This window comes from Mus musculus, chromosome 17 (genome assembly GCF_000001635.26).
Source record: "Mus musculus strain C57BL/6J chromosome 17, GRCm38.p6 C57BL/6J".
Lineage (NCBI taxonomy): Eukaryota > Metazoa > Chordata > Mammalia > Rodentia > Muridae > Mus > Mus musculus.
The window spans coordinates 53,513,052-53,540,791 of NC_000083.6; the positions used below are offsets into that span (position 1 = coordinate 53,513,052).

General features: G+C 40.6%; 1 protein-coding gene across 1 annotated transcript in view; it reads right to left on the reverse strand.

Annotated features, from left to right (window-relative positions):
- Pp2d1 (protein phosphatase 2C-like domain containing 1) overlaps positions 1-26,400 on the reverse strand; it is a 31,992-nt gene extending 5,592 nt beyond the window's left edge. The window contains exons 1-2 of the mRNA NM_173449.3: positions 26,128-26,400; positions 1,890-2,953 (exon numbers count right to left, since the gene is read on the reverse strand). Of these exons, the coding sequence (NP_775625.1) occupies positions 1,890-2,953; positions 26,128-26,159 (1,096 nt within the window). The 5' untranslated portion in view covers positions 26,160-26,400. The remainder of the gene's footprint in view (positions 1-1,889; positions 2,954-26,127) is intronic.
- Between the last annotated feature and the right edge of the window lie 1,340 nt (positions 26,401-27,740).

Below are 27,740 nucleotides of genomic sequence, written 5' to 3' on the forward strand. Positions count from 1 at the left end.
GGGGCGTTTGCCAGGCTAACTATACTGACCTAGTTCTGGTGTCAACTGGATGCTGATAAGAGTCATCAGAGAGGAAGGAGCCTCTATGAGATCCAGGATTTTCTCAATTAGTGATCAGAATGAAAGGCTCCAGCCCATGGTAGATAGTGCCATCCCTGGGCTAGAGTGGTACTATAAGAAACAGGCTAAGAAAGCCAGTAAACAGAACCCCTCCATGCCTTCTGAGTTTGAGTTCATGTCCTGACTTGCAATGTCTATGATCTGGAAGTATAAGCTAAATCTTGCTTTTTGCATTTCTCGCAGTCATAGAAACCCTGACTAAGATAACAACTAGCTTAAGTTACCTAGAAAGACCATCTCAAAAGGGGGGGGGGGGGTGGCGCTAAAAAGCTGGTTCAGGGGTTAAGTGCAAATATACCAAATGAAATGACAATACTGAATGAAGGAATGTAGAGAAATCACTTTTTAGCCATTGCTAAGTGGATAGTGTCCTGTAGACACCATTCTGAAAAGCTGTGGCAATTCCACCTACCCCCACCCCCACCCCTGCAGACATGACCCTGTATATGTATATGTATGAGTGTAAGTACTTTAATCCCATAAGGATTTAATGAAGTAAAGAAGTAAAAGATAAAGGAGAATTGTCAGATAGAATATAAATTAGAAAGGATAAGGACGAGAACTTAGCCAGGGCTGATTGCTGACACCCCAGTTTTGAGAGGCAGAGGAATTCCGTGTTGAAAGTAAGAACAACAAAGTGGGCCTTGTGAGAAGAGTTTGCCCAGTATCTTAGCCAGTTTAAAGCTCAGAAAACTGAAGGAAAAATGGTTCCTCTATTAGGAAATTAATACCACATGGTCACTGAGAATGAAACAACAATCTGTTACACACGCGTTGGTCTCTCCTTAGGAAAGTCACTGCAGTTAGTAGGGTGCTTGGCAAGCATTCAGTCTAGCAGCCCCAAGAGTTAGGGTACATGTCTGTAAGTCCAGCTCTCAATAGGAAGGAAGGCAGGATGATCAGAAGTTCAAGGAAACTCCCCTGGACTATACAGTGAGTCTGAGGCGAACCTGGGAAACAAGAGTCCTGTCCCCAAAAGTATACAAGATTGTCTTAGCAGTTATTAATCAACTTTCCACCCTCAAAAAGAGTGGGTTCCTTATGTCCATTTTGTTTGGATCTAGGCATAGTTACTGTTTTTAACCTGTACGACATCTCTGTTATGTCATTTGGAATTGTTTTAACTTACTGTCTACACACACAGAGAAGGAGGGAATAAGAGGGAGGGGGGAGAAATATGAAACATACTATAAATAAAGTAAGTAAAGAGGCCCTGGCCACACCAGCTGTCTAGAAGATGCAGAAACTAATTTATCTGCCTGGAAGACCAGAGTCACCCAGAAAGGACACTCTCCAACCTTTTGAGTGGCCTGCAGGATGTGCAGTGTGCTCCAGGTTCCCAGCCTTTGTGAACTGTCACCCATGCTGGCAATGGGCTTTAGTGATACAGTGTCTAAGAGTTATTTCTGCCCCTGTAAGTAACCCTCCTCCATAATCAGCTAAGTAGCTCCAGTAAAACTCATCTGTTCCCCACATTGGACTTTGATGGTCTCCATACTTTGGTCTATCATGGGCTCCTTATCTGGGGGTACTTAGAAGTGTGTATTTTGTCTTCCCAGGAAAAGTTTCATTACACAATTCATACCAGTACCCATAAAAATAGTTGCTTGGTTTTTGTGTCTGCAGTCTATTTAAACTGGAATTTTTGTTTGTTTGTTTCTTAGTTGTTCAGTGCAATTTCTGCACATTAGCAAATTGCTAAATAACAGTGGTTTTAGCAGCATGAGTAGGCATTTACAGATATTTAGGATGCAAATGAAGATACATACCAGCATTTGCCAGGTGTAGTACTCCAGATATGATCTGTGGAGTCTTCTGGAAGGGAAGACTGGTGGAACCCTGCTGATAGGTTTTTTCCCAGTCTTTATTAGCATGTGGGTTCTTAATCCCACCCTCTAATATACAAGTGAGTGCCGAGCAGCCGCTCCAGCGAACCCGGGAAGTCTCATTCCTTCCAAGCCGTAGAAGCCTATCCATTCTCCAAAATGCCTTTGCAAAGGCTTTGTGTGTATCCTCATACTCCCGTCTACTAGTTCTGAAGGTTTTGTATGTGGAAGAGAAGGCCTCTTCTCTGGCTCTGTATTCCTCCCTGAACACCGTGTCAAAGGAATTGATGAGTTGCTTCTGCTCAGCTGTCATTTGGTAGGAAGGATCCTGTATAGACAATTGATGGAGAAGTAAAACCTGAAACTCCTTTGATGCCAGGTCTGCTGCTGCATAACCGTAATGGCTATCAAATAAACCGAAAAAGCACACATTGGCCTTATCACCAAAATCGTTCACGACCGTGAATTTACAGTTCGGCTCCGCTTTCCAGGCTGAATTATTATTGCTACAGATGGCTATACCTTTAATCATCAGATGGTTGCTGTTTGGAGAATACGTAGAAGTCTCGCCAACCTTATCACAAAGTTTGAAGTATGATGGAACTTGTTTCTTCCAAAGAAACTCAAATGCGTAGTTCACATTGTGAAGGACTTTTTCATTGTATGTAGAAGATCTCAAAAGGTTAGAGATTATACACTCTCTATGAAGACTGACCAGTTTGGGCTTTGGTTGCCTCCCTCCCATCCACTGGAAACCCAGCATACTCAGAGCATTGTGATGTTTCTTATGGAGAAAATTCCTAGCTTTGTTCAGTTCTCGGTAGCAGACAGAGCAGGGGAATGTGACCATGTCACCAGAAATCAGCTGCTCAGTGGAATCCTCCAGGTCGATGGAGCGCTTTGGTCTAGGCCTTCTCCTTTTGCCAACCATTTTGCCAATCTTGAGATTCTCATCAGAAGTAAATGTTGAAGTTTTCTCATCCCACACTTTTGATCTCCAAAACACTCTGGGAGAAAGATGAAATGTGTGGTTCAGTGGTTAAGAGCACCTGTTGTGTTTGCATAGGACCCACATGAGGCTCATAACACCAGTAACTCATTCCAGACCTGATGGCCTTTTCTGACCTCTGTCTACCACTGCGTGCACATGCAGACAAAATACTTATACACATAAAATACATTTTAGAATATTTTAAGATGATTCCTGAAAGAAATAGTACACTCTCTTTGCACAGTCTTATTCATGATTTTATAGAAACCTACAGTTGAGTTTTATAAAGCCCCCCAAAAAGGTCCTTAACAAATCACTGATTGTTCCATGTTGGCCTAAGTGAAATTAAGTGCCCAGTCCACAAATTCAGCTAGACATCTGAACAAATACTCAGAGAAATAATATTTTACTCCAGCTATGAAGAAACATTTTATTTTATAAGTGTGTGCGTGCACGTGCAGATGATAGAGGCCAAACGAGAACATTCGATGCCCTCTTCCACCATGCTTCTCCTATTCCTTTGAGGCAGAATCTCTCCTGACACTGAAGACAGAAAAATAGCTGGACTGGGACTTCCTGGCTACCAGCCTCACCAAAAAGAAAAAAGTGAGTTCCAGATCCACCAAGGACCTGCCTCAAAGGATTAAGGCTTAAATGATAGAAGAGAGCCCAGCACACACTCTCATATACAATTTTAACATAAAATCCATTTGTAATTTTTAAATGTTTTCAATATAATTTATAGCCCAAAACAAGGTAGCAATGAGGTTGAGGTTGGCTTTGGCTACATGGTGAGTTTCTGTCTGGGAAAAAGAAAACCAAGAAAACCATAGAGTGTTACCAACTAACCTCCGTTAAACTAGTCAGGTCTCAATCTCAATAATAACGTTTTCTTTTCCATTTTGGTCATTATTGATCCCAGGGCTAGGCAAATGCAGTGTCTCTGAACCATAGCTCCAGCCTGTAATTAACTATTATATGTCTTTACAAATGAATGGATGACTAGAGAGTAGAGGGAGAAAGGAAAAATATTTTCTACAAGCCAGGAGTGATGGGAGCCCAACACACTTATAATCCCAGTACTCAGGAGGCTGAAACAAAATTGAGAGCTTGAGACCAGCTCTGGATATGTACTGAGACCTTGACTTTACCACACACATATCCAAATGTAAACTTTCTGAGAGTCCTAAAACCTATCTACAGGAGTCCCACAGATTGCCCTATAGCCATTACCTGAGCACACTTCCATCTCTTTGTGATGACCCAGGGTCATCCTAACTCTTTTCTACTTAACATATTTATATCATCTGCCAGGTCACAGACATACTTTCTACTAGGGACCCTAAGTGGCCATACTGGGGCTGACACAAGTAGGTGGTTTTCACTACTCTTCCTTGTCAGGAGCCATCCAGAAAAGGCTAAAGGCAAATAAGTTTTCTGGAGATGGCCCACCATTTTTTACATGGCTTATGATGAGTGAACTCTGAGAGGCAAGATCCCAATAGACTTCATCCCAGGATCACTTCTTACTGCTGATATACTTTTTCCTATCCCTATTACACAGCTTAATGATTCCTGGGCATCAGCCTACCTTCTTGACCAAATTTTCTGCAGATCAACATGAAGATGAACTTTCATGAGCTAATGCTGTTTAGATGAATGAATGGCTTTATAGAATTCCTGATTTGGTCAGTTTAGGGGAAAAAAAAAAGTATTCAGGAGATGGTTTTATCTGTTTTACCAGAAAGATGTAATAGTCAGAATCAAGAATAGAATGTACTCACTCCTCATAGAGGAAAGGAAGGAAAGGCTGCATAGTAAGGAATACAATGAGCTTTCACAATTAACACTAAAAAGAAAAATAGGGTTGGGACAAATTTGTGATCAAGGTAAAACATCCATGCTAGGTCAGATCCAAGGATGAAGCCACAGGTGGGCACTGTGATCAAGTGAGGCCATGGGGAAGTGCTGCTTTGAACTTAACTATCAACATCCTTCTATAGTTGCCCCCTTTGTATAATGTGTTATCTATGAGGTAATTTTCTAAAAAACTTTTGTCTAAGAAGATATAAAAAGGCCAGAGAAAAGGTGGTAGCATCTGGTACCATCCACTAAATGTATATACATACATACATACATACATACATACATACATACATACATGTTTGTTCATCAATACATATATGTGTAGGTGTATGTGTATGTTTGTAATATGCATGAACCACTTATGGAGTTGATGAGACAGGTGGTCAGGCCTGACATGAGTGAGTGAGTGAGTGAGTGTGTGTGTATGTGTGTGTGTGCATGCATGCATTGCCTATGTAAAAGATTTTCTTTTCTTCTCTTTTCTTCCTGGTTCACAAAGAGTTAACAAGCTCCAGAGTTTCTTGCCTGGCCAGCAAGGGGCTCCTGACTGGCTTGCCAGAGAAAGGAGCCCTACCAACCAATAAATCCTTTATTTAATTCCCCACTGTAAAAAGCAGGTGTTAATCACAAGAGGTCAGCAGTTTTGGGTCTTAAAATAGCAAAGTTAAGGAAAGAAAAAATATTACCAAAAGTAAATTACTTTTGCCCTACCAGTCACAATATTTGCCACTGCAGTCACCAGAGTCTCTGCCACTTTCCCTGAGAAACCCCCGAAATCTTCTTTCCTGCAATCTGCCTGCAGGAGCCCCTCTTCCCACCCCACTTCCATTTCCCGGGGATTGGATTACTCAGTGCTCACCAAGGGTTCCCTATCCTATTTGGATACACATTTTTTCCTAGCCCATCTTCATTCCTTTGTATCACACAGCAATCCAATGAAACATTTCTGTGTCAGGGACCACATAGGCACCACACTTGCATGAGTGGGCAGCAGCAGCCAAAGAAAAGATCAACCACCCAACAAAGACAAGAAATACATATATACCAAAAAAAAAAAAAAAAAAAAAAAAAAAAAAAAAAAAAACCCACATCAATCGTCTTAGCAACCCTGCAAATTCTACCAGGGAATTCCTAACGCTGAAAAACACCATTAGTGAAGTGGCTGGATACAAGATTGACAAAAACGAAAACAAACAAACGAAAACTCAATAACCCTCCTATATAAAAATGACAAATGTACTGAAAAAGAATCAGAGAAACAATATCTTTCACAGTTGCCAAAAATAATATAAAACATCTTGGGGCCACTCTAATCAAGCAAGAGAAAGACTTGTATGACAAAAATTTAAAGTCTTTGAAGAAATTAATTGAAGAAGATATCAGAAGAAGAAAAGATCTCCCATGCTCTTGGATCAGTAGGATTAGCAGAGTAAAAATGGTCATCCTACCAAAAGCAATCTACAGAGGCAATGCAATCCCAACCAAAATTCCAGCACAATTCTCTACAGACCTTGAGAGGACAATGCTCAAGTTCATATGGAAAAACAAATACTCCAGGATATCTAAAACAATCCTGAACAAGAATAGAATTTCAGAGGGGCTGGAGATATGGCTCAGAGGTTAAAAGTACTGTCTGCACTTCCAGAGGTCCTGAGTTCAATTCCCAGCAACCACATGGTGACATCTATACTGAGATCTGGTGCCCTCTTCTGGGCCACAGGCATACTTGCAGACAGAATGCTATATACTTAATAAATAAATCTTAAAAAAAAAAAAAAAAAAGAAAAGAAATAGAATTTCAGGATGTATCACCATTCCTGATTTCAAGGTATAATACAGAGTTATAGTAACAAAAACAGTATGGTATTGGTATAAAAACAGACACATTAATCAATAGAGTCAAATTGAAGACCTCCACATAAATCCACACACTATGGACACCTGATTTTTAATAAGCCAGAAATAGGGGTTGTGGGGGGAGCATCATCAAGAAATGGGGTTGGTCTAACTGGGTATCTGCATACACAATAATACAAATAGAACCATATTCACCACCCTGCCCAAAACCCAAGTTCAAGTGGATCAAAAACCTCAACATAAAATTAGATACACTAAATCTGATAGAAGAGAATTTGGGAAATAGCCTTTAACTCATTGGTTAAAAAATCATAACTTTCTGAACAGAACACCAATACCACAGGTACTAAGTAAGATCAACAACTAATAAATGGGACCTCCTGAAACTGAAAGGCTACTGTAAGGCAAAGGAATCATCAATAGAGCAAAATGATGACCTACAGAATGGGAAATATTATCACCAACTCCATATCTAATAGAGGGCTAATATCCAAAAGCAAATAGTCCAATTAAAAATGGGGCACAGATATAAGCAGAGAGTTCTCAATAGAGGAAACTAAAATGGCAGAAAAACAAATGTTCAACATCTTCACCTATCAGGGAAATACAAATCACACCTACTTTGAGATCAAGTAAATAATAATCATACCACAATCACAGACCCAGAGTGGCTAAGTAACAAGGAGGGCTCTGGGGGAATGCATGTGTCTCCCTGGGAAGGGGAAATGGATTTTAGAGGTAGAGTAGAGTTCTGTGGGGATGGGACTAGGAGGGATCAGGTTGGGGGATGGGGAAGTGGATATGGCAAGGGAATACTGAAATTGGAGGCCTTTGAGGGGGCAATGTAGAAATATACTGCTATTCAACTTTCCTGGAATCTGTGAGTATGACCCTAGGAAGGTCTCTCAGTAATGGAAGATATAGGGCAAGAACCATCTATCCTCTGTAATCAGGCAAGGTAACCATTGTAGGACATGTACCCAGCTATAGAACCTTTGACCTATATTAATACAGCCTGCCTGCAAGATGTGCTGAAGCAATAGTGGTGCAGAGTTTGTGGAAGTGGCCAATCAATAACTGGTCTGATTTAAGGTCTAGGCCACAAGAAGGAGCATATACCTCACACTGCTTGGGTTGGTCCCTCCCCTTGGAGCTTGGGGAATCCTGCAGTAAAGGGGGAGAAGGAATTGTGGGAGCCAGAGGTGTAGCTGGAGAGCACTGCTGCAGGAATCAACTAAGCAGGGCACCTTGGGGGCTCACAGAGACTGAAGCTGCAATTGCAGAGCCTGAATGAATCTGTACCAGGTCCTTGCCATACATGTTATGGTTGTTGGCTTGGTGTTTTGGTGGGGAATGCTGACGGTGGGAGTGCAGGTGTCTCTGACTCCCTCCTACTGGATTGCCTTTCCCAGCCTTCATGTGAGGGTTTGTGCCTGGTCTTATTATATCTTCTTGTGCCATGTTCAGTTGAGGTCCGTGGAAGGCTTGCTCTTTTCTGGAAGATATTAGGGGGTAATTCTGAGGGAGAGGAGAGGTAGGGAGGTGACTGGTAGGAGTAGAGGGAGGGAAAGTTGTTGTTTGGATGTATTATATGAGAGAAGAATAAATATTTTTAAAGTTGTCTGTCTGTCTGTCTGTCTGTCTGTCTGTCTGTCTGTCTGTCTATATGGTTCAGGCCTTTAATCCCAGAACTTGTGAGGCAGAGGTAGGTAGATTTCTGAGTTCAAGCCCAGCCTGGTCTACAAATCGAGTTCCAGGATAGCCAGTGCTACACAAAGTAACCCTGTCTCAAAAAAGTAAAACCAAAAGAAACCAAGCCAAACCAACAACAAAAGTGGGTATGGTGATTTGAATGTGCTTGGCCCAGGGGATGGCACTATTTGGTGGTTTGTTCTTGTTGGACTAGGTGTGGCCTTGTTGGAGAAAGTATGTAGCTGTGGGAGTGGGCAATGAGACCTTCTTCCTTACCAAGTGGGAGCCAGTCTTCTCCTAGTGGCCTTCAGATGTAGAACTCTCAGTTCCTTCTACACTATGCCTGGTGCATGGTCTCTGTTCACAGCAGTAAAACCCTAACTTAGATAGTGAGGAATAACCCCTCCCCCCACCTTCCCCACCCCTCATCTCCCACCCGTGCCTTTGATTTGGGTTTCCTTTTTTTTTTTCCTTTATGCCTATTATACTAGGTTTGGTCTTTTCACAGTGTTCCAGATTTGCTGGGATTTTTTTTTTTTTTTTGTGCCTGTAAATTTTTTTATTTAACATTTTCTTTGGCTGAATTTCTCATTTCCTTTACCTTGTTTTCAAGGTCTGACCTTTCGTCTTCCATCTCTTTTAATCTTTTGGTGAGGCTTTCCTCTTTTGTTTTGTTTTGGGTTTTGACATATTAAGTTTTTCATTTCTAGGTTTACTTCTTTGGATTTTTTTTTTAGTGACTATTTCGTTGTTAAATTCTACTTACATATCAAGAAATATTTTTATTATTTCATTCAAGTGTTTGTATTCTTAGTCTTCGTTCAGGAATTTGCTCAGATCCTCTTTATGGTCCTTGAACAAATTCACACTGCTTTCTGAAGTCTTTGTCTTGTGCATGAGCTAAATTGCTTTTCTTATGGCTCAGTCCAAAGGGTTGCTGGCTTCTCGAAGAGGCATATTGTCTTGACTGTATTTGTGGTTTTGCACTGGGATATATGCATCTAGTTAGAACTTAAATAATATATTGAACAGATATGGATAGAGTGTTTACCCTTGTCTTTTTCCTAATTTTAATGTAGTTGCTTTGAGTTGCTATAAATTGTTCTTATTATGATTCCTAGGTCACCTATTTCCCTAATCTCTCCAAGTCTTTTATCATGAAAAGGTATTGGATTTTGTCAATGGTTTTTTTTAGGCATCTAATGAGGTGATGATGTGACTTTTTTTTTTCAGTTTGTTTATATGGTGGATTACAATGACAGATTTGTTTTGTTTTGTTTTGTTTTTTGTATGTCGAACCATCTCTGTGTCTCTGGTGTAAAGCCTACTTGATCATAGTGGATGATCTTTTTGATGTGTTCTTGGATTCAGGTTGCAAATATTTTATTGAGTTTGATATATATATATGGTCATAAGTAAAATTGGTCTATACTTCTCTTTTTTGTTGAGTCTTTGTGTGATTTCCATATCAGGGTGACTGTGGCCTCATAAAATGAATTTGGCTATATTCCTTTGTTTCTATTTTTGTGGAATAATTTGGGGAATATTAGTGTCAGCTCTGCTTTGAAAGTCTGGTGAAATTCTTCACTTTGGCCCTAGGCAGTTTTGGGGGTGGGTGTTAGAAAGTTTTTAATAGCTGCTTCTATTTCCTTAGGTGTTATAGGTCTGTTTAAATTATTTATCTGATCTTGATTTAGCTTTGGTAAGTGGTATCTATCAAGAAAATCATCCATTTCTTTTAGATTTTCCCATTTTGTATAGTACAGATTTTAAAGTACGACCTGATCATTCTTTGGATTTCCTCATGTCTGTTATACCACTCTTTTTGTTTCTGGTTTGTTAATTGGAATATTCTTTCTTCGTGTTTTATTTTGTTTGAATAAGGATTTGTCTATGTTGTTGATTTTTCTCAAAGAACCAACTCTTTGTTTCTTTTTTGTTTGTTTGTTTGTTTGTTTGTTATTATGTATTGTTCTTTTTTATTTTATTGGTTTTAGCCCTCAGTTTGATAAGTCCTTGCCATATATTTTTCTTGGATATTGTAAATGTCTTTATTTTCAGATGGAATTGTCATCTCAGAGGCTTACTGATGAATAAGTTCATCCTTTCTAGTTCTTTGTCAGATCTGGCTGCCTGGTTTGGCTTAAAACTCCTCTCTAAGCTGACTGATTCAAACTAGCTTCTGTTATCTGCCTCTAACTGATTTTCTTTGGTTGGCCTCAAACTAACTCTGGCAATCTGCTCTAAGCTTCTCATTCTCTTCTCTTTTTTCACCTGCAACCTGTCTCTGTAAAAATTTCCTGGTAAACTCTCTCTCCTCCCCTGGTCTCTTAAATAGCCTCTCTTTCCTTTCTGTTTTCATGAGAGTTGAGTGTATTTTCTTTCTTTTTTTTTTTTTCAATTTTTTATTAGATATTTTCTTCATTTACATTTCAAATGCTATCCTGAAAGTCCCCTATACCCTCCCCCGCCCTGCTCCCCTACCCACCCACTCCCACTTCTTGGCCCTGGCATTCCCCTGTACTGGGGCATATAAAGTTTGCAAGACCAATGGGCCTCTCTTTCGAGTGATGGCCGACTAGGCCATCTTCTGCTACATATGCAGCTAGAGACATGAGCTCTGGGGTGCTGGTTAGTTCATATTGTTGTTCCACCTCTAGGGTTGCAGACTTTTGATTCATTCTGTCAAATCTTTCTCTGATTCATCACTTTGTCTGTTCCTCAGTTAGACTTCACTTTCAAACATGGCTGCTTCTCTCTACAAACTAGCTTTACCTTCATTGTTTGGGACTAAATGTGTGTACTTATGGGCATGCCTGTATTATAGCCAGAGGGATTAAAGTTATGCCATGCCATCTGGACCACACAGACCTAGAGAGTGTTTGGATGTGATACCTTTCTAGAGCAGCCATGTTGCTGAATTAAAATTCCTCTACAGGGTATGCATACTTTGTTGTTGTTGTTGTTCCAGAGCTTTCAGGTATGCTGTTAAGTTGCTAATGTGAGATGTCTCCTTTTTGTTTTTTTTTTTTTTTTAATGTAGGCACTTAGTGCTATGAACTTTCCTCTTAACAGTGCTATGTTTGTGTCACACAAATTTGTGTATACTATGGATTCATTTTCATTAACTTCTAGAAAGTTTTCATGTGGCTCCCCCAACAACTGGAGTGGGGGATGTCCCTAAAGATGTTGTCTTTCTGTGGAATACATTCCCCAACTGAGCTGTCTTGTCTGGCCTCAATGGGAGAGGGTATGTCTAGCCCTGCAGAGATTTGATATGCCAGAGTGGGGAGATATGTAGGGGAAGGCCTCCACCCACTCAGAGGAGGGGGGTGTTGAGGAAGGGACTGTGGGGGAGACCCAGAGTAAGTAGTATCTATCAAGATGTGAAGTGAATTTTTAAAATGCTGAATAGAAAAGAAAATGCCTCCATTTTGGATCCCTTAAGACTAAGGATAGGAGTTGAGGGGGATAAAAGTCATTGCAGTACTGTGACCAAGAGCCACCAAAGTAAATCCCTCTATACTTTCAATTGCAATATTTATTTCCTCTCAAAAAAAAAAAGTTGAAAAAAAACTGTACAGGAAAAAAAGTCCAAAAACAGTTTGAAAAATAAAGAATCAAGATAGACAGCCCATTGAAATTACCTCACCACCTCTTAAAGAAATTGAGGAAAGGCAACCAGCCCAATTAGTTTTCTCAGTTAACTGGGAACAAATGCCAGAGAATGGTGAAAATTCACAAAATGAACAATTAGTCTGGAATCCTGTTAAAATACAAAATCTTGAGCTGGGTGTGGTGGCGCACGTCTTTAATCCCAGCATTTGGAAGGCAGAAGCAGGCAAATTTCTGAGTTTGAAGCCAGCCTGGTCTACAGAGTAAGTTCCAGGACGGCCAGTGCTACACAGAGAAACCCTGTCTCGGAAAAAAAAAAAAAAAACTTAAACAATCAATAGTAACTTATGGGATGCACTCACCCTATGCTTTGATAAGTTAATTACCTGGACTTCCCAAAAGAGGATTATCACCCCAAAATGGGAAGTTTTAGAAGCAGCTGAACCAGAAGCTGGTTCTCAATTACAATGGCTGACATGGTGGCAAGAAGAAGCTGCAGTTATAGGACATCATGATAGATCTGTTGTGGCCTGCCTCACTAGCATAGCTGTAGCCCCTGTGGGTCAAGCTGCCCATATTATTATTGGAAATTCCCCAACCATAGCCTTCATGCAGCAAGATAGAGATCAACTTAAACTGCTATGTGTGAAAGAAACTTGGGGAAAGCCTAAACATGCTACATTTCCCCCAACTCCCTATATCTGCTTATGAGCGCATTATTATTTTTTCCCTATATAAACTGACCCTGGTAGTGTTTGTGGTCACAGTTGCCAGCCCCTGAATCTGATCTGTGATTCTGATCTTGGCGTGTACATTCAATAAACCAGCCCTGTTTAACTGAGATGGGTGTCTGAATGGATTGTGTGGCAACTCCTGGACCGTAACAGATCTAAAGGTGTTAATATGAAAGACCAATTGTTAGATGAAGGCCAATTTGATGGTTTAAAACAGCAGATGCATAGGGGACTGATATCCAATATATACAAAGAACTCAAGAAGATGGACTGCAGAAATCAAATAACCCTATTTAAAAATGGGGAACAGAGCTAAACAACGAATTCTCAACTGAGGAATACCGAATGACTGAGAAACACCTGAAAAAAATGTTCAACATCCTTAATCATCAGGGAAATGCAAATCAAAACAACCCTGAGAGCCTCGCCAATGGGAAGAGAGGCCCCTTGGTCTTACAAACTTTATATGCCCCAGTCCAGGAGAACGCCAGGGCCAAGAAGTGGGAGTGGGTGGGTAAGGGAGCAGGGAGGGGGGAGGGTATAAGGGACTTTTGGGATAGCATTTGAAATGTAAATGAAGAAAATATCTAATAAAAAATTAAAAAAAAAACAACCCTGAGATTTCACCTCACACCAGGCAGAATGGCTAAGATCAAAAATTCAGGTGACAGCAGATGCTGGTGAGGATGTGGAGAAAGAGGAACATTCCTCCATTGCTGGCGGGACTGCAAGCTGGTACAAACACTCTGGAAATCAGTTTGGCACTTCCTCAGAAAATTGGACATAGTACTACCGGAAGATCCAGCAATACCTCTCCTGGGCATATACACCAGAAGATGTTCCAACTTGTAATAAAGACACATGCTCCACTCTGTTCATAGCAGCCTTATTTATAATAGCCAGAAGCTGGAAAGAACCCAGATGTCCCTCAACAGAAGAGTGGATACAGAAAATGTGGTACATTTATACAATGGAGTACTACTCAGCTAACAAAAGCAACGAATTTATGAAATTCTTTAGGCAAATGGATATATCTGGAGGATATCATCCTGAGTGAGGTAACCCAGTCACAAAAGAACACACATGATATATACTCCCTGATAAGTGGATATTAGCCCAGAAATTTAGAATTCCCAAGATAGAATTTGCAAAACACATGAAACTCAAGAAGAAGGAAGACCAAAGTGTGGATACCTCATTCCTTCTTAGAATGGGGAACAAAATACCCATGGAAGGAGTTACAGAGACAAAGTTCGGAGCAGAGTCTGAAGGAATGACCATCCAGAGACTGCCCCACTTGGGGACCCATCCCATAAACAACCACCAAATCCAGACACTAGGCAGATGCCAACAAGGGCCTGCTGACAGGAGCCTGATATAGCTGTCTCCTGCAAGGCTCTGCCAGTGCCTGGCAAATACAGAAGTGGATGCTCACAGTCATCCATTGAATGGAGCTCAAGGTCCCCAATAAAGGAGCCAGAGAAATACCCAGGGAGCTGAAGGGAACTGAAGCCCCGTAGAAGAAACATCAATATGATCTAACCAGTACCCTCAAAGCTCCTTGGAACTATACCATCAATCAAAGAAAACACATGGTGAAACTTGTGGTTCTAGATATATTTGTAATAGGGGATGGCCTAGTTGGTCATCAATGGGAGGAGAGGCCCTTGGTCTTATACCCCAGTATAGGGGAATGCCAGGACCAGGAATGGGAGTAGGTGGGTTGGGGAACACGGGGAGGGGGGAGGGGATAGGGGATTTTCGGAGGGGAAGCTAGGAAAGTGGATAACATTTGAAATGTAAATAAAGAAAATATCTAATAAAAATAAAAAATAAAGTAGGAAATATTTATACAATAGCTAATTTATGTACATGTTAAATATTTGTCGTAAAGGAGTAAAAAATTAAGAAAAAAAAGTTAAAAAAAACAAAACCCAGCAGATGCAACTTGATGCCTCTATTATTATACAATACACTTTAATAGCTTTAAGGGCCTGGAAGAAGGTGGAGGAACAAGGAAAAAAGTCTATGTCATTCACAAAGAGTATGCAAAGTCCCAGAAAGACTTTTTCTGACTTCTTACATAGATCAACATCCACTAAAAACAAGGCAATATCAAATCCAGATGCAAGGCTTTGAAAGTTTAGCTGTCAAAAATGCAAATGCAGAGAGTATAAAGAAGTTCTTAGACCTTTAAAAGCTCGATCAGCACTCACAGATGAATGGATTAGAATTTCTGCTGATATTGACCCCTAATGACCCTAATGGCATATAATCCTATATATAAAAATATCCATTGTTTTAGCTGTGGGAGAAAGGTCATTTGAAAAGAGATTGTAGACAAGGCATTCCCAGACACTTCTCCAGAAAACCTCAGCCTTCCGTGGTTTGTCGAAGGTGTGTTAAGGGTTGGCATTGGACTGACTAATGTATACAGATGAGCAAGAGATTTGTGAGGTCATTCCTTACCAATGGGAAACTTCCTGCAAGACACTCCTTTAAACATGGGAAACTCCATAAGGGAGTTCAATTGTTCCTTGGCAATAAACAATATAAGCCAGTCATTTCCAGTCAGCAGTGCAATAGCTGAGTATTTGAGACACAATGCAGGATACAGAAGAATGCAGTGCCCTAGATTTAGCCACCAGTAAAAATCTAACACTATCTCCAAACATTCCATGCTATAAAATACCCACTGGAATTCATGGACCTCTCTCCCCAAAGACAGTAGGAATGGATTTAGGAAGAAATAACCTAACATCTCAAGGACTTATTGTGCATCAGGAATTATAGATGAAGATTTTAAGGGAGAGACTGCGATTATGGCTTACATAGCGAAAAATGTGCAGTGTACAGTGGAAGACAGGATTGCTCAGCTCTTACTGCTCCTGTAAATGTCTGTGATTTGAGAAGAATTATACCCCAGACTCAAATACTATGCAACAGCAAAAAATGTTTACTGTGGAGAGAACCTGCATGCAGGGGTCTGCCATACATCAGGATGGAAGACAGAAGTGTGGGATTTGCGGGGTCAATTTAAAGCCTATTAGGGTAGGAGTGGGTGACTTTTACGTTTCTTTCTCTTGGTTGGTTGGCTTTATCTCTGGGGTATGGATGCCTTGCGATTGGTTAAGGCTCTGGGGGATTTTAAGAGACTGAAGGTGATTAACTATATTTGGCTCAGGCTAGGTGGTGGGGCAGCTTCCTGATTGGCTGCCTGTGAGGGTAGTTTTTCATGGAATTGATTGTGTTTCGATTTTTCCAGTTCTGGGGAACAGAAACTTAGGCCTAGTCTCTCAAACAGCCAGTTTGCTGCCCTCCATGGAGTCAGCCTGGCTCTGGATAACTCAGCCCTCTCATCCCCTTGTCTGATTTGTAACTGAATCCAATCATTGATTGGTCAGTTCTTTTTCCCAAGATCCAAGTCATTAACCAAAACGTCAATGGGAACCTAAGAATCATAAGTTATTCCCGGAAATAGGGGCCTTTGTGACTTAGCATCTCAGCCTGTAGTAAGGTGAGACAATGGACATTGTATTTTTTTTTTCTTCTGTAATTGCTTCCTGCTGACATTAGCACATTGTCTTTTGGGGGCCCAGGAAGGCTGAAATGCTAATCGAAGGCAATAGGGTATTTATCAAAAGCTTCTGGTTAGGTGATCCGGTTGAAAAGAGGGAACCATCATATTGACTAGACCGGTTAACATCAGCTTTCAATAAACAAGTATTCAGCAGTTTCCAGTACACAGGTGGTCCCTGGATGTCAGCCAGATGAAAATCTGAGACAAATATAAACTAGAGACAGAAGTTAAAATTTGTCTAGTAATAGGGGAAGGTAAGAAAACCCCAAGACCAAGGGAAAAATCCCACTCACAAGAACAGGCAGGGGAAGCCGGGCGTGGTGGCGCACGCCTTTAATCCCAGCACTCAGGAGGCAGAGGCAGGCAGATTTCTGAGTTCGAGGCCAGCCTGATCTACAAAGTGAGTTCCAGGACAGCCAGGGCTATACAGGGAAACCCTGTCTCAAAAACAAAACAAAACAAAAAAACAAAAACAAAAACAGAACAGGCAGGGGGCTGGAGAGATGACTCAGCGGTTAAGAGCACTGACTGTTCTTACAGAAGTCCTGAATTCGATTCCGAGCAGACACGATCAGTGATGCCCTCTTCTAGTGTATCTGAAGACAGCTACAGTGTACTCAAATAAATAAAATGAATAAATCTTAAAAAAAAAAAAAAGAGCTAGAGAGATGGCTCAGTGGGTAAGAGCACTGACTGCTCTTCTAGAGGTCCTGAGTTTAAATCCCACCAACCACATGGTGGCTCACAGCCATCTGTAGTGGGATCTGACGCCCTCTCCTGGTGTGTCTGAAGACAGCTACAGTGCTCTCACATACATACAATAAATATAATCATAAGAAAAAAAAGACTTACTTTACCCAGCACCTGAGTTCGAGGCCAGCCAGGTCTACAAAGTGAGTTCCAGGGCAGCCAGGGCTATACAGAGAAACCCTGTCTCGAAAAACCAAAAAAAAAAACAAACAAACAAAAAAAAGCAGGCAGGTGTACGCAACTTAAATTCATCTGGCTTGTGGTAAGGAGATTCAAATCTTATGACTTTTTAATTCTCTGAAGCTTACCGTAGTTACAAGAGGATATACATTAGTATTTATCATTGCATTGAAATCTGTATTTTAGAAAAAGCAGCTAATGGGTAAGGCAACAATAGATGAATGTCTTTGAGACCTAGCAAAAGCTATAGTTTTGAGTTAAAAGACACGCCTTTAATCCCAGCACTTGGGAGGCAGAGGCAGGCAGATTTCTGAGTTCGAGGCCAGCCTGGTCTACAAAGTGAGGTCCAGGACAGCTAGGGCTACACAGAGAAACCCTGTCTTGAAAAAACAAAAAACAAAACAAAACAAAAAGACACAGAACATTTTTTTCTCTTAGTCCACAGAGCTCGATACACAGATTGAAGAAAGATGTTTTTAGCATGATGAGAAACATCTTTAAGTCTACACGTAGAAGACAACCGAAGGCAATTTAAACCTTGAGCTTGTGATTGAACTGTAAGCAGCCAATGCTCCGTTTGCTTATCAGAATTCTATTGATCAATGCTAAAATTTTCAACTTTTGAAATCTTAGTATTATAATAGCACAGATGAGGGAAAGAAATCTAAGATATTTTCCATTTTTCAGATACCTTAAATTACTTTTTCATACCTCTACAGCTGGCCTTTACACACTGTAAAGAATTTTCAGATCCTCAGAAATTACCTAAGCTTTTACATCCTCAGACCTTTCTATACCTTAGAGCACTCAGGATTTCCATAGGCTTTAAACCTTTTTGTTTCCATCCAATTGATTATCAGAGACACGAGTAGTTATTCTAAGAACAGTTAATAAAGTTAATAAAGTTAATAAAAGTTAATAAAGTTAATAAAAGTTAATAAAGGAACAGTAAAAAGCTACATCTGAAATAATTTGGAAGCTGTTAGCAAAGCAAACCTGTCTGCCTGTTTTGTTTTGTTTTGTTTTGTTTTATTTTGTTTTTAAGATTTATTTCATGAATGTGAGTACAGTGTCTTCAGACACACCAGAAGAGGGCGTCAGACCCCCATTACAAATGGTCGTGAGCCACCATGTGGTTGCTGGGATTAAACTCAGGACCTCTGGAAGAACAGTCAGTGCTTTTAACCTCTGAGCCATCTCTCCAGCCCTATCTACCTTTTTAAAAAAAGGAACCTAGTGGTTCAAATATAAACCAACCCAGTAGTAGATTACCTTGACATAAAGAGGTAGTTCCCTGATGTCCAGCTGTTAAGCTACAAGTAGCCATCAATGCAATCAGAGAACTTGAACAAATTACAATAAATTACAATAACTAAATAGAATAAATTACAATAAACTGAATAAATATAGCAATTAAAACTGTCAGATTTACCCATTATCCAGACAGCCACCCCATTAAGTTTCTGAGATGTCCATTGCTTTACTGGGGACACAGGTCTCAAGGTAGGATCAATCTTCAGCTGCCAGGCCTGGCAAATCTGAGAGGCTCTCCTGAGGAGGACGAGGAACTTGGGGAAATAACCTCAGTTTGTCAATCTGGGTGTCCTTTGTTTGGTCTCAGTTCAAACTAGGTCCTGGCAGTGGGCAAGGCATTCAGGCAGTTATGCCCAGTGGGTAGTGTACCACAATTCCGGCAGTGTCTTTCGTCATTGTGCCCTTTTCTTCTTGGAGATTTGGGGGGCGGTTGTTAGGTTTTGGGAGTCTTTGTCTGTTATAGTAAGTTTAAAAATATTAAATGCATAAGCCAGGCGTGGTGTCGCACGCCTTTAATCCCAGCATTTGGGAGGCAGAGGCAGGCAGATTTCTGAGTTCGAGGCCAGCCTGGTCTACAGAGTGAGTTCCAGGACAGCCAGGGCTACACAGAGAAACCCTGTCTCAAAAAACCAAAATAAATAAATAAATAAATAAATAAATAAATAAATAAAATGCCATATTCAGCAAATCTCTGGTTGGTTTGAGGGCCACTATCTACTTAGCATATCTAAGTTAAACAACCTTTATCTATTTTAGTTATCTGCTCTGTCCTTTGCAAACATAAAACAGGAGAGTAAATAAAGCTTTAATCTTACACTTAACTGCCTCTCAGTCCCTGCTAAGTTTGAGGCTCAGGAGTCAGTTTTGAATCGAAACTCAACTAATGTTAGTATAAAACTCTTTAATCCCAAAAGCATACTTCATGAAAAGACTCACATAACAGAACATAACAGTTATGGTTTAGTTTAGGCTGAAGCCAGTGTCAGGACAGGAAAAGGTTAAAATAGCCGAGTGCTTGACTGAGAGAACTCTTATCTCTCTTTAGGCTGCTGGAGCCTTGCCAGGGCTTAGTCAAAGTGAAAGAAGGAGGGCATAGATTTTAAAAGCCAGTGAATTTTAAGCTTTTTGGTTTGGTTTGGTTTGGTTTGGTTTGGTTTGGTTTGGTTTGGTTTGGTTTGGTTTGGTTTGGTTTGGTTTGGTTTGGTTTGGTTTGGTTTTTTGAGACAGGGTTTCTCTGTATTGCCCTGGCTGTCCTGGAACTCACTTTGTAGATCAGGCTGGCCTCGAACTCAGAAATCTGCCTGCCTCTGCCTCCCAAGTGCTGGGATTAAAGGCATGTGCCACCACTGCCCAGTGAGCAAAAATTTCTTAATTACTTTTACAAAGCTATTATTACTCTGATACCAAAAAACACACAAAGACCCAACCAAAAAGAAAACTATACCCCAATATCCCCAATAAACATAGATGCAAAAAATTTCTAATAAAATACTTGCAAACTGAATCTAAGAAAACATCAAAAAGATCATCCAATCTGATCAAACTGGCTTCATCCCAGAAATCTCCACCATGGGCTGGCGAGATGGCTCAACTGGTAAGAGCACTGACTGCTCTTCTGAAGGTCCAGAGTTCAAATCCCAGCAACCACATGGTGGCTCACAACCACCCGTAATGAGATCTGACGCCCTCTTCTGGGGTGTCTGAAGACAGCTACAGTGTACTTACATATAATAAATAAATCTAAAAAAAGAAAAAAAGAAAACTCCACCACATAAACAGACTGAAAGACAAAAAACACATGATTATCTAATTAGATAACAGAAAGACCCTTTGATAAAAATCCAGCCGGGCAGTGGTTTTGCATGCTTTTAGTCCCAGCACTTGGGAGGCAGAGGCAGGCAGATTTCTGAGTTCGAGGCCAGCTTGGTCTACAGAGTGAGTTCCAGGACAGCCAGGGCTATACAGAAAAACCTTGTCTCGAAAATCAAAAAAACGAAAAAAAAAAAAAGAAGAAAAGAAAAAAAGAAATAAAGAAGAAACAAACCTAGGAACAAGTAACAGGGAAATTAAGATAATATTTGGGTAGCACAGAGAAACTGTGTCTCGAAAAACCAAATAAATAAATAAATAAATAAATAAATAAATAAATAAATCCAGTATCCCTTTATCCCTTAGGGATACAAGGGACATACTTAAACATTCAACAAGCCCACAGCCAAAACAAAGAGAAATTTGAAACATTTCCTCTAAAACTAGGAACAAGTCAAGGTTGTCTACTCTCTCCATACCTATTCAATATAGTTCTTTAAGTCTTAGCTAGAGCAGCAGCAAGACAACTGCAAGAGACAGAGAGGCTACAAATTGGAAGAGTACAGGAAAGTCACGGTAGCTTTATTTGTAGATGATATCATTTTATATGTAAAAGATCCTAGAAACTCCTTCAGAAAACTTCTACAGTTAATAAATGTTTTCAACAATGTAGTAGGATGCAAAATTAACAACAACAAAAAAATCAGTAGCCTTCCTAAATAAATGAAAGACTAGGAAAGAAATCAAGTAAATAATACCTTTGATAATAGCCTCAAGTCTTGAAATAATTCTAACTACACATGTGAAAGATATATATAATAAAAACTAAGATGCTGACATAAGAAACTGAAGAAAACTGATAGCACAGACATTAAGACCAACAATAAATGAACCTCATGAAACTGAGCAAAGCAGCAGCCTACAGAAATGGAAAATATCTTTACGAATTATATAACCAATAGAGAGTTAATATCGAAAATATAAGAACTAAAAAAAGTGGACACCAAGAAAACAAATAACCCAATTAAGCCAGGCATGGTGGCACACACCTTTAATCCCAGCACTTGGGAGGCAGAGGCAGGTGGATTTCTGAGTTCGAGGCCAGCCTGGTCTACAAAGTGAGTTCCAGGACAGCCAGGCCTTTACACAGCAACCCTGTCTCGAAAAACCAAAAAAAAAAAAAAAAAAATGGAGCTGGTGGCTACGAAGAGCTTTTATCTATACTGGCTACTGTTCATGGTAGTAGAACATAGTCTTCATACTACCAAAGGACAAAGGTAAACCAACCAAGCTACAATCACTAAGATCTACAGCGGTGACCTGCCTGCATGATACACGGATACAAAATGTTGTGGTGGTAATACTGATTGTATTTAAGTCACCTTCCATGAGATTGAACCCCTGATAAAGTGATTAAGACCTGAGACTAGATAGCTATGGACGTAGGAGTGAATAAAACACTACTATTCTGCTAAAGGAACATAGCAATAAAATGATTCCTAAGGGCACTGGGCTATACGCATAGATCAGTGTCTCATTTGGCCATCATCAAACAGCTTTTTCTGCAATAGATGGAACCTAATATGGAGACCCACAAATGAGCAATGTGCAGAGAGCAAGAGACTTTGGAATACTCGGTCTAAAACAGGATGCCTTCATTAAAGCGCTTCCTTTGATGTTTGGGAATGTATATGGAAGAGGTGTAGAGAATGCAGAAGTTGGAGGTAATAGACAACCCCAAGGAAACAGTGTCTTACAGACACAATAGAACTGACACATATACACAAATTCACAGAGATTGGGGCAGCACACTCAGGTCCAAACCCAACAGGGTTCCAGTGCTAAGAGCGGGGAGTTGACAAGAGCTCATACAACCCAGATGCTATGTCTAAATGACAACCGTTTGCAAAGGGAAAATTACCTTTCTCCAGTGAGTCTCACTGGGAGTATAAACCACATTTAAGGGCAGAGCCCATGCCCAACATTAGATAGCCAAGACTACCTTATATATTATTGTTTCTGATTTTGTGTTTTTATGGGTTCATGTGTTTCTTGAGCTTTCTTTTTTTTTTTTTTTTTGGTGCCCATTTTCTAAAGAGAAAAGTCATGGACTTGGGTGGTTAGGGAAGGTGGGAAGAATATAGAAAGTAGAGGAGGGAAAACCATAATCAGAATACACTGTATAAAATTTATTTTCTGTTAAATATTTTAAAAAGAATACTGTGGGTATAATTATCTATTGACTGAATATATTATCCAACCATATTTTTAAAAAATATATTTTTAAAAGATTTATTTATTTTATGTATTTGAATGCACCATTGCTCTCTTCAGACACATCAAAAGAGGGCATCAGATCCCATTATAGATGGTTGTAAGCCACCATGTGGTTGCTGGGAATTGAACTCAGGACCTCTGGAAGAGCAGCCAGTGCTCTTAACTGCTGAGCCATCTCTCCAGCCCGATTACAAAGTTTTTAAGGTTCAGACTCTTAGAATCTTTAATATATATATGCATGTGCATATATATGTTTATATGTATATATATGTATATGTACATATATATGTATACATGTGCATTTTTTTAGTTCAAAAATATTTATTATTTATTGTGTGTGTGTGGGCATGCATATAACAGAACCCTAGTACGGAAGTTAAGAGTAAAATCTGCAGTAATTTCTCCTTCTACCATGTAATGTAGGTTTTGGGTAACAAATTTAAGGTAGACCTTCGGGCTTGGTGGCAAATGCTTTCACCCATTTTGCTATTTTAGTGGCCCTTTTTTAACTTAGGAATTTTGTTTGTTTTGGTTTTGCAACAAGATCTTAAACAGCACTAGTTTAGTAGCTTCTCTCTAACTTGCTAGGTAGTCAAGTCTGGCCTTGAACTTCTGTGTAGGGAGGTAGTTACAATGCTTTATCAGGAATCTGTGTTTACTGACACTGAAGGTCCTCACTCTCCATTAGTTTTTGATCTATCAATAAAGATGCCACTGGCCAATGGTTGGGCAGAAGGAAAGAGGCGGGATTTCCAGGTTCGCACAGGCTAGGAGAAAGGAGGAGAATGGCAGTACTTGGGGGAGAGAGACAGAACAGACTGGGAGCTGTAGGGAAGATCAGACTGGGAGCTGTAGGGAAGATCAGACTGGGAGCTGTAGGGAAGATCTTCCAAAACTGTAGGCAATAAGGGAAAACAGCTGAAAACATCTTGGGCAGCAAGACCAATGGGCTTCATAGAAGGTAATTGGGCAACTAAGTTGAGGGAAAACTTAGGGGTGTTGAGCTAGGAGTGAAGGTAAAACTCTAGCCACAGAAGGCTTAGAAGAACCCAGCCACAGAGCCAATAAGCCAGGTTTAAAATGAGCGTGTGTGTGTGTGTGTGTGTGTGTGTGTGTGTGTGTGTGTGTGTGTGTGTGACTGTGTAGACAAAACTACACACTACACGTCTGATCCTCTTGTGATTCCTTATGCTTGGCCTTCGATTTTTCATTTCATTTCATTTCATTTCATTTCATTTCATTTCTCCTCTCTCTCTCTCTCTCTCTCTCTCTCTCTCTCTCTCTCTCTCTCTCCTCTCTCTCTCTCTCAAATTGCCAGACATCACCAATGGCTAACAACTGTAATCCTAGCACTGAGTATGGTAAACTACCCCACAATAACCCAGGCCGACCTGGCGAATAGAATGGGGAATGTTGGAAAGATAGCTAGATGATTACAGGTACCTAGTGTTCTTGCAAAGGACCTGAATTCATTCATTTCCCCACACCCACACTATAATTCCACTTCTAAGGAAATTTCACATGGCTGGTCTTCGTGGGTACCTGTATTTATTTGCACACACACACACACTCAATTTAAAATGTGGGTTGCGCCAGGTGGTGGTGCATAACTTTAGTTCCATCACTGGGGGGCGTGGGGGGACAAAGGCAGTTGGATCTCTGAGTTCAAGGACAGCCAGGGCTGTAGAGAGAAACCTTGTATCAGAAAAACAACAAAAAATATAAATAAATAAAACAAACAAAACCACAAACAAATAGACAAACAATATGAGCTAGGCAAGATGGTACTTATCTTTAATCCCAGCACTCAGGAGGTATAGGCAAATAGATCTCTGTGATCTCAGGCCAACCTGGTCTACATAATGAGTTCAAAGTCAGACAAGGTACCATAGTGAGACACTGTTTCAAAAAAGCAACCAAGCAAGCAAGCAAACAAAATAAAAATAAAAATAAAACAAGGACTGAAATGTTAACTCAGAGGTTATACTTGATACTCTTCAGAGAGCTTGGATTCAACTCCCAGCACCTACCTGGCTCAAGTAGGGGATCTGACACCCTCTTTTAACTTCTGAGGGCACCAAGCATGCACATGTGTGCTGGAAGCATCCATACACACAAATTTTAAAATGGAAAATAAGGGCTGGTGTGATGGCTCAGTGGCTAAGAGCACTGACAGCTCTTCTGAAGGTCCTGAGTTCAAATCCCAGCAACCACGTGGTGGCTCCCAACCACCTGTAATGAGATCTGACACCCTCTTCTGGCGCGTCTGACGACAGCTACAGTGTACTTATGTATAATAATAAATAAATCTTTTTTTTAAAAAAGGAAAATGGAAAATAAGTTGGAATGAGGGGATAAATGTGCAAATGGCAAGATGACTTGGTGGTCAGTGGTGCTTCCCACACAAGCATGCTAACCTGAAGTCCATTCTAGAACTGCAAAGATGGAAGTTAGTCCTCTGCTCCCCACATGTGCACATAAGTATTCAAACACACATCATGATCACACATGCATACTATAATAATACATTTAAATGGATGGACATAGTGGGACATGCCTTTCATCCCAGCACTCAGGATGCAAAGGCAGGACGATCTGAGTTCAAGGCTGCCCTGGTCTACATAGCAAGTTCCAGCACATCCAAGACTACAGAGAGAGACCCTGTCTCAAAACGCCAAAATAATATATCTTAATTTTTTAGGGGGCTAGAACCGTAGCTTAGCAGTTTAAAGTGCATATTACTCTTGTAGAGTTCCTGAGTTCAGTTCTCAGCATCCATGTTGAGTGGCTTACAACTATCTCTAACTCCAGCTCCAGCTCCAGGGGATCTGATGCCTTCCTCTGGACTCCTTGGGGACCTGCATTCCCAGGTGTGCTCTCTGTCTCTCTGTCTCTGTCTCTCTGTCTCACACACACACACACACACACACACACACACACACACACACACATGTGTACCCACCACATATACATGGAATAAAATAAATATTTTAAAAAGTTAATCAAAATAGATTACTCAGAGATGAAGTGCACTCCCTGAGCGGTCGCAAGGACCACAGTTCAGATCCCATCACATGCAACTGAGTATCACATGCATACCTATAACCCCAACTCCAAGGAAAGTGAAGACAAGAAAACCACTAGGGCTTAGGGCTTGCAGTCCAGCCACGAAGCACAAGCCTCAGGGTCAGTCAGGGAATAATGCCTCAAAAGCAATAGACAAAGTGATAGAGGAGGACACTTGATGTTCTCTTTTGGCCTCATAGGTATATACACACAATCAATCAATCAATCAATCAATCAATCAAACAAACAATCTTTTTGGGTTTTTTTTTTTTTTTTTGAGACAGGGTTTCTCTGTGTAGCCCTGGATGTCCTGGAACTCACTTTGTAGACCAGGCTGGCCTCGAACTTAGAAATCCGCCTGCCTCTGCCTCCCCAGCGCTGGGATTAAAGGCGTGCACTACCACGCCCGGCATACAAACAATCTTTTTAAGAGTCAAAATAAATAAATACCTTAAAGGAGAAGAATACAGTTCCCAATTCATGTTCCTTTGGATGGAATACTTTTCTCTGTCCTTACTTTACTCTATTTGCAGAGCCTTTGTCTATCTTGAGCACAGGTGAGATGGTATAGGAGAGAAAATAGGAAGAGAAGGAAGGGAGGAAGAGGAGGGAGGGAGGAGGGAGGGAGGAGAGGTGAAGCAGATGTGGTTATGGCAAGCAGTGAAGGAGGTAGTAAGGAGGCAGAAGTGGGCCTTCTGATTGATGGAGGTTCCCTGTTACAGTGTTGACCATCTAATCTGGAATTTTAGCCATAGCAACCTTTGTGATCCAGGACTTGAAACAGTAGATCATAAGAGTGTTAACCAACTTCCCAGTGGGATTTCTTTCTTTTTTTTTTAATTAAGATTTATTTATTATTATATGTAAGTACACTGTAGCTGTTTTCAGACACGCCAGAAGAGGGTATCAGATCTCATTAAGGGTGGTTGTGAGCCACCATGTGGTTGCTGGGATTTGAACTCAGGATCTTCAGAAGAGCCGTCAGTGCTCTTAACTGCTAAGCCATCTCTCTAGCCCCCAGCCCCGTGGAATTTCTAAAGGAGAGAACAAGCTTTAAATGTTCCACCTTATACCTATGATACATTTTATAAAGTATCAGAAATGGCTTGTTTGCTTGCTTCTTTTCTTCCTTCCTTCCTTCCTTCCTTCCTTCCTTCCTTCCTTCCTTCCTTCCTTCCTTCCTTCCTTCCTCTCTCTCTCTCTCTCTCTCTCTCTCTCTCTCTCTCTCTCTTTCTTTCATTCTTGTTAATTGTGAGATTTTGAAAACAGTGGTTATAAGGGGGCTGGAGAGATGGCTTGGGGGTTGAAAGGACTGGGCCCAAGTTTGGTTCACAGCACCCGGAGAGGCCAGATTAGGCTACATGAAGCCATGTTTCAAAAATAAGTGAGCCAGGTAGTGGTGGCACCCACCTTTAATCTCAGCACTTGGATAGGCAGACAGATCTCTGTGAGTTCAAGCTCACAACCACATGATGCACAGACATATATTCAGACATACAGAGACAAACTACCCATATGCATAAAAAATAAAACACCTCGCCGGGCAGTGGTGGCACATTCCTTTAATCCCAGCACTTGGGAGGCAGAGGCAGGCAGATTTCTGAGTTCGAGGCCAGCCTGGTCTACTAAGTGAGTTCCAGCACAGCCAGGGCTACACAGAGAAACCCTGTCTTGAAAAAACAAAAACAACAACAACAACAAAAACAAAAATAAAAATAAAAATAAAAATAAACCACCTCAAGAAAAGCAAAGTAAAGGAGAGGGTTTTTGGCAGCCCATTACTACCGAAAAATCTAGCCACTAGGAACTTGAACCAGCAGGTCACATCACATCACATCCACTGTCAGAAGCAGAGAGCCAGATAAACAACTTCTTCTTCTTCTTCTTCTTCTTCTTCTTCTTCTTCTTCTTCTTCTTCTTCTTCTTCTTCTTCTTCTTCTTCCTTCTTCTCCTCCTCCTCCTCCTTCTTCTTCCTCTTCTGTTCTTCTCCTCCTCCTCCTCTTCTTCTCCTCCCCCTTTTTCTTAAAATAAGTTCTCACTCTAGCCTCATACTCAATTTATAG